This window comes from Myotis lucifugus, unplaced genomic scaffold, assembly GCF_000147115.1.
Source record: "Myotis lucifugus unplaced genomic scaffold, Myoluc2.0 scaffold_114, whole genome shotgun sequence".
NCBI classification, from domain to species: domain Eukaryota; kingdom Metazoa; phylum Chordata; class Mammalia; order Chiroptera; family Vespertilionidae; genus Myotis; species Myotis lucifugus.
The window spans coordinates 3,072,223-3,079,810 of record NW_005871162.1 but is presented as its reverse complement, the minus strand read 5'-3'; the positions used below and the strand labels follow the sequence as shown (position 1 = coordinate 3,079,810).

At 49.0% G+C, this 7,588-nt stretch overlaps 1 protein-coding gene across 1 annotated transcript in view; it reads left to right on the top strand.

The window, feature by feature from the left end:
- The first annotated feature begins 2,830 nt into the window (after positions 1-2,830).
- The window catches only part of CTHRC1 (collagen triple helix repeat containing 1), an 11,182-nt gene continuing 6,424 nt past the window's right edge, over positions 2,831-7,588 (top strand). Inside the window, exons 1-2 of the mRNA XM_006093350.3 lie at positions 2,831-3,087; positions 6,817-7,038. Of these exons, the coding sequence (XP_006093412.1) occupies positions 2,917-3,087; positions 6,817-7,038 (393 nt within the window). The 5' untranslated portion in view covers positions 2,831-2,916. The remainder of the gene's footprint in view (positions 3,088-6,816; positions 7,039-7,588) is intronic.

The window sequence follows — 7,588 nt, the reverse complement described above, 5'->3', positions numbered from 1 at the left end:
TCATCCTCAAGCACTGCGAAGGGTCAGCTTCTAGTATAATAAGCACAACTCTAAAGGGATGCATGTAAAATGCACTTACCGTGGTCGCATCGAGGGACTTTCACTCGTCTTTCATGAATGATATTTAGGTTCTATAATTTTCCATCCACTTTTCTTTTCCTTAGAACTATAAAAGTCCCACTCATTCGTGAGATGGCAAGTGTGCTGTATACTGACTGTTTATTCGTGCAGGATGTGGATAGAGTAACCATTTAGTACTGCTGTGAACAGGCTGCTGAGTTAGGCATTTAGGAATGCAGATGAAACCACTGCACTGTTGGATTCTAGAGCTGACTGTGTGTGAACAGGAGCTAGGAGAGGGAGAAATTCAGGCCCCCCCCCATAGAAGGACTCATCAGTACCTTTTGCCCTCAGATCCATTGTTTGGGCTTCTGCTGCTCTGCTCGGCATCACAGGAGGCTGACTAACCTCCCCAGGCTGTTCCCAGGCTTTTGTTCAGGTGCCTCGAGCTGCCTTTGGAGATGGAGGGTGGGAAGAGGGGAGAAGAAGCCGGGGTATTCCTCATCTTCCTTCTCTGGCGGTGGCTTCATCTCTTTTCATGGCTCCAGCTTCCATTGGATAAGCTCAACATGATTCCCACTTTGACGGGTCACCTTATCTCTCTCTGGCTTAAAGAGGGTAGCAGCTTACAGCTATGGACAATATTGGGCTGCTTCATTGTCCCCTACTGAGCTAGCCTTCGGAGTCAATATCCTACATCAAATTCCTTCTGTTGGAAATACTCAGAGTGGTTTCTGTCTCCTAATCAGACCTTGAATGATACAGCTGATGTAGAGGTTAATTGTCATCTATTAAATCATGGCTTCCTTTAACTTTACATAGAAGCCCCTACTTTTATTATCCTATATAATAAAAGACTAATATGCAAATTGTCCCCTCGGGAGTTCGACTGGGAGCCCGGGAGTTCGATCGCTCGCTATGACATGCACTGACTACTAGTGGGCGGTGTGGAACATGGCGGCAGTGGTGGGGTACTGAGGGAGCAAGGGAAGGAGGAGGCAGGGAGGCCAGGAGGCAGAGAACCACGCGGTGGCTGTGTGTGGGCGGCAAGGGAAGGAGGAGGCAGGGAGGTGGGGAACCTGATCGACCCTGATCACTGGCCAGGCCTAGGGACCCTACCCGTGCATGAATTTCATGCACTGGGCCTCTAGTTTTTATAATAATAGCAAATATATATAGAGAGAGCACTTTACACATATCAGTTAAAAGTACTTAGAAAGTCACTAAGCAGAGGATAGCTACAACTTTAGACGGAGCAAACTCAACTGGACTAAGATGGTAAATTCCAGAGGTGGTAGGATAAATGACTTGGCAAACCACAGAGGGAGAGAAGTAAGCACAGACAGTGAAGTTAATCCAACCCATAGGGGGAGTACTTTTGTGTAATTTTTAGGACCTGGGAGACAGGATATGTGAAAGCCCTCTGTATAGCTGTAAATATGTGCATATATACATTGATGCAGCCTGCGCCCGCCTGGGACGTTGTTTAGTATGTGGCTGGTTTCATGCGTGATCGACCTGTGCAGCTGCAGTTAGAAGGGTCCCACGCTTGATGTATTGCTCTGTTGACAAAGTCTTGAAATTCTTAATAATTTCTTAACAAAGGACCGTGCATTTTCATTTTGCATTGGGCAGGGCAAATTATGTAGCCAGCTCTGGCTCTAGCACCCATTTGGATATTTGCCTCTTCAAATAAACAGGAACGAAACTTACCTGTGGTTACATACTGGCCCAGGAGTGTGCTTTTCTAGAACTGTCCCCTGCCAAACTGTTCCTTCTCTTGAATATCCATCTGTTGAGCCCACTATAAGTTCCAGAAACCTGCCTGGGTCTCCATAGAGAACCCTGCTGAGTTGAATTTGACCTCAGCAGCGTTGCCAACAGGAACTTTCATGTTGTTACAGGTGTGGCAAGACTTCTGTCCTGCCTGATGTCAGCCAGTGGTGTATAAAGAAGCTCCTGACCCTACCTGGTGGGGGGCCTGGGTTCCCAGAATGCTTTCTTCCAGCATGGATAAAGGACAGATGAAAGGGGGTCAGAGAAGGTTAGAAAATATATCAATCAGAAATCAATAGTGATTTCTCGAAAGTGAACTTCTACCACGAGTGCTGCTTAACTGCCCTGGGCATCATTTTCCTCATCTGTGAACGGGGCAAGCAGAGGAGGTCTCCCCCCCCCCCCAACGAGTAAGTATGCGAAAGAGTTGGTGAAGTAGAAAGGGGAGAGAAACTTGATATAAAATTCCGAACACGTAGTCCGTGGATCTTAGTGAATCTAAAAGATTTAAATATAAAAGAGGTTTGAGAGCCTACGGGGTAGGTATGTTAAAAGAAGTTTGTTGTTTTCGTAAGGTATAGTTCCCCTCGTAAAAACAGATATCCCCCAAAAAGATCTTGCAGAAGATGCCAGCTTTGACAACCCTTGAAGGCGGTCCCTGAACCCAAGTGAAGGCACGTGCCTCTCCAATGATCATTAGGCGGTAATATCTCCACGCCCGCCCTCGAAGTCTCCACTCGTGGCTCCCAGACGATGACCACCTCACCCCCACTTTGCAGGAGGCTTCTCCCCGCGATCTGTCCAGCCCCGCGGGGGTCCCAGCGGCTGAGCCGGCGGCGGGAGAAGGCGGGCCCGGCTCTTGGCCCGCCCCGCGTGGGGCTCGGGGTGGGGGCTCTGGCCTATGACCGGATGGAAACTCTGGGTGTCCAGGGGTGGGGAGGGAGCAGGGAGGCGCGCGGGTGAAAGGCGCATTGATGCAGCCTGCGCCCGCCTCGGAGCGCCGCGGGGCCAGACTCTGAGCACGTCCGAGCTCCCGGGCTCCTCCAGCTCCCGCTCCGCGTGTCCCGGCCGCCGCGCGCCATGCACCCCCAGGGCCCCGCCGCCGCCCCCAGGCCGGGGCGCCTCGGCCTCCTGCCGCTCCTGCCGCTCCTGCTGCTCCTGCTGCTGCAGCTGCCGGCGCCGGCGAGCGCCAATGACACCCCCAAGGTGAAGCAGAAGGCGCTGCTGCGGCAGCGGGAGGTGGTGGACCTGGTGAGTGCGGGGGACGGAGAGGAGGCGGTCTGTGCGGGGTGTGCGTGCGTGTGTGTGTGTGTGTGTGTGTGTGTGTGTGTGTGTGTGTGACTTACCTCGTGCGCCTGGGTGTCCTGCTTTGTCCGAGTCTACGTGCAGCCCAAAGGGCTGCGCTACGATGTAGTGGCTGGTGACCTGGGGCGCTCAGGGGAGACCAGAATGGGGGGGGGGGAGAAGGGGGTCATGTTTGAGCGGAGATGCAACGGGTGGGATGCCCCAAAGTACAGGGATCTGCCCAATAATGTCTGGCCTCTGAGCCCCCCGGGCCTTCACCCCATTGTGAGGATGGCCAGGCTTAGAGCAGCCCCGAGAGGAGGAGGAGGAGCGTGGGGAGGTGAGCACGTTGGCCCGGGAGCTGCTTGGAGACCCTGGACGGACTGATTCCCTGGGTGGGCTGAGCCCGGACATGCAACGTGGCCTTTGTGGGGACTGGTGGCCACGTCTGCCGGCCGGAGAGAGCAAAACCCTTGCAGAGCCTCCCTCCAGCGCTTTGTAACTTGAAGACCATGAATCATCTTGGGTCATCCTCCCAGGGCGCATGGGCTGCAATTTACTTGGTTGGAGACCACAGCCCGCCGGGCCCGGGGTGGTTCTGAGGGTTTATGGCCGGAAGGGGAAATGAAGGGGCCAGCACTAACCCTCCAAGGACCCGCTTCATGGTTCTGTTTGGACAGATAGGCCGCCAGCGCTTTCGGACACCCCGGTCTTCCCCTGTGGTCACCAGGTACCAGCATCACAGTTGAGCGGAGGGAGAAGACCGTTTCCAGGAGAGCAAATAAGGAGCCCAAGTGCTTTCTGAAGGGCTCATCTATGGGAACGTGTGTTTGCGTAAGGCTTTTTCCCGCTAAAAGTCAACAAACAGGGGGAGGGCAAGAGTGATCCTGTCACAACTACCATAGTCCTTGGCACATAATATGGCCAATCCTTAAATCCATCTTAATCGCAAACAAGGATGGTGTACAGGCATTGAAAGACACGAGAGGGGACATTTTTAATTTAAAAACAAAACAAACCTGTTTTATATGTTAAGCTGCCTTTGTAAATGCAGCTAATAAACCAAGCTCCCAGGCAGCTAGCTGTCAACCAGATTCAAAAGCTCTGAGAAAAAAAAAAATCCCTGCCATTTCACACGGCACTTTCTGGTGATGTGCCGTGTAATTTTGTCCCACAAAGCAGAATTGTGTCCAGCGCTGCCGGTCCATGTTAAATGCCCAAATTGCTTTAAACTGTACCAACTGCATGTGGTTCCTGTGGAGTTTGCATTTTGTGAATTTGTAGTTATGATCTGCAACATAACCCTTTCCCCCATCAAGCTAGCAATTTTTTTCTTTCCCTCCAAAGACTTACAGAACCTGCGGTTTCCCACAACTCTAGCCCGACTTGGAAAAGCTTACTGCGCAGCCAGGCTCAGGTGCATCCTGTAGCTTGGATTTGGCTTTGCTGGAGGGGGAGAAGGGGAGGGAGGGAGGGGAGAGAGGTCCACATAGAAAGTTTCAACAGACTCTAAAGTAACTTCTTTGTACAGGATCTTTCAAAGCATTTCTTTCAAGCTTCCAGCAAGTTCTGCCCCCTGGTGGCCAGTCCAGTGAAAGAAACAGGGGCTCATTGCACAGATGTTTATCTTACCCCGCCCTGGTAGGTGCTAAAGGCGGGCTGAGTTAGCATTTTAAAGTGCAAGAAGACTGATGTGGTACCTGTGAAACCAAATTCAATAAAATGATGTGGTCTCGGAAATGCAATTTTTAGATTAAAAGGTGAATAAAAATTCTCCACCATGGCAGTGTAGACATTTGGGGGCAGATGATTCTTTGTTGTGAGGACTGCCCTGTGCATTGTAGCACTTTTAGCATCATCCCTAGCCTCTACTCCTCGTCGATGCTAAGAGCAATCTCTCCTTCCAAGTTGTGGCAACCAAGAAATCAAAGAATCCCAGGAGTCCTATTGCTTCTCCTCTTTCACTAGAAATCTGCGTCCAAACATTACGTGTATCTGCTAGTGTCAGTGAATGAAATTACTGTAATGAAAATTGTCTACAATTAACTACACTGTTTTAGACTATTTTATACTTTAGCATGTTTTCTAATACTTTTGCAGTTTTATTGCTTTTCTTACTATTTCTCTGGCAGTAAATAAGTAGCAGTGTCCTTTTCCCATTGCAATCAGAAAAAGAGCACTCGTCAACGTCACAAAAATCATCTGTCAAAACAAAAATCAAGTTGGTGGTGTGGAAAGCAAATTGATTGGCAAACATTAGAGACATGCGGTGTTGTTATTGGATTTTAGAATACGACCATGTCTATTCCTAGAGGGGGAACTTAAAAGATAAGCTTTGAAGTTATTTTAACATATAAGGAACCTGGTGTTTTGTTCTGATTGGACAATATATTGATATAGAATGATAGTATAGTTGTGTAGAATTGTGGATTGTGTCAGTCTACACCAGCGGTTCTCAACCTGTGGGTCGCAACCCCTTTGGGGGTCGAACGACCCTTTCACAGGGGTTGCCTAAGACCATCGGAAAACACATATATAATTACATATTGTTTTTGTGATTCATCACTATGCTTTAATTATGTTCAATTTGTAACAATGAAAAGACATCCTGCATATCAGATATTTACATGACGATTCATAACAGTAGCAAAATTACAGTTATGCAAAATTACAGTTATGAAGTAGCAACGAAAGTAATTTTATGGTTGGGGGTCACCACAACATGAGGAACTGTATTAAAGGGTCGCGGCATTAGGAAGGTTGAGAACCACTGGTCTACACAAATGGGAAAATGTTAAAGTAAAAATGTAAGTGGATTGGGTCTAAATTTGGAGGGTCTAATAAGTGGACCCATTCAGGAATAAGACAGAATAAGACAGATGGGGATCGAAATACCACCTTTCCCACTGATGTAACTGCATTGGTGTGTGTGGCTTTTGTGTGTTAACTGGAGGGTTCGCTAATGCTGTCTTCTCCAGATCTAGACCCTGGTAAGGTCCACCCTACGGAGTGGTCACACTTGCCCAGGTCACTGCCTCACATGCTCTGGGGGAATAATGGGAGTGACCGTGGCTGACATACGCAGTGTTTACTGTGTACCAGGCACCTCTAAGCACACGTTGTATATCATTTTAAATCTCATACAAACCCTACAAGGTAAGAACCTTTGTTATTTCCCCCATTTTACTGAGAAGGAGGCAGGCACTGCTACCTCGAGCAGCTTGCTCTATCTCACAGAGCTAGTGGTGGTGGAGTTAGGATTAAAATCCAGAGAACCAGGCTCTAGAATCCATGTACTTAACTTCTGCATGACACGCCACTGCCCTCCCCGCCAAGGAAAACAGAGAATCCTCAAGATGTTTGAGAGATCACTGCCACCTGTTGGAGGCTAGTAGTCACAAATAAGGTCATTTGCTCCCTCTCAGGGAGGAGGAGTGGGGTGGCGCTCAGAAGGGTTACCCCGTGACACGTCCTCCACGTAAAAAAATGTGAAGTCTGTGCAATTTAAAGAAATCACAGTATGTTAGAAATAACTTGAAAGTCAGTTCTCTATAATAACTCGTCTAGAACATGAGCAAGGGGTATGAAAGGATTCTGGCCTCCAAGGACTCAGAATGAATGCAGTTCTAACCAGATCGAGTCTTTGAATCTTGAGTGGTGACAGCTTCTCTTCCTTTCCTCTTCCCACCGATCTAGTATAACGGAATGTGCTTACAAGGGCCTGCGGGTGTACCTGGTCGAGACGGGAGCCCTGGGGCCAATGGCATTCCTGGTACCCCTGGGATCCCAGGTCGGGATGGATTCAAAGGAGAAAAGGGGGAGTGCCTGCGGGAAACCTTCGAGGAGTCCTGGACACCCAACTATAAGCAGTGCTCATGGAATTCGCTGAATTATGGCATCGATCTTGGAAAAATTGCGGTAAGTAAAATCAGAATTATTCTGAAGTTGAAGCAAAACCTAATGGTTTTCAGCCCTGGCTGGTAGTGTACAGTCGTCAGAGTATCGGCCCACGCACCGAAGGGTTGCAGGTTCGATTCACAGTCCAGGGCATATGCCTGGGTTGAAGGTTTGATTCCTAGCCACGGTCCAGGCACGTGCAGGAGGCAACCAATAGATGTGTCTCTCACATATCAATGTTTCTCTCTCTTTCTCTCCCTCCCACTCCCTTCTCTCACCTCCCTCCCCTCTGTTCTCTCTAAATATCAATGGAGCCCTAGCTGGTTTGGCTCAGTGGATAGAGTGTTGGCCTGCGGTCTGAAGGGTCTTGGGTTCGATTCCAGCCTAGGGCACATGCCTGGGTTGTGGGCTTGATCCACAGTAGGGGGCATGCAGGAGGCAGCCAATCAATGATTCCCCTCTCATCATTGATGTTTCTATCTCTCTCTCCCTCTCCCTTCCTCTCTGAAATCAATAAAAATATATTTTAAAAAATCAATGGAAAAAAATATCCTCAGGATGAGGATTAACA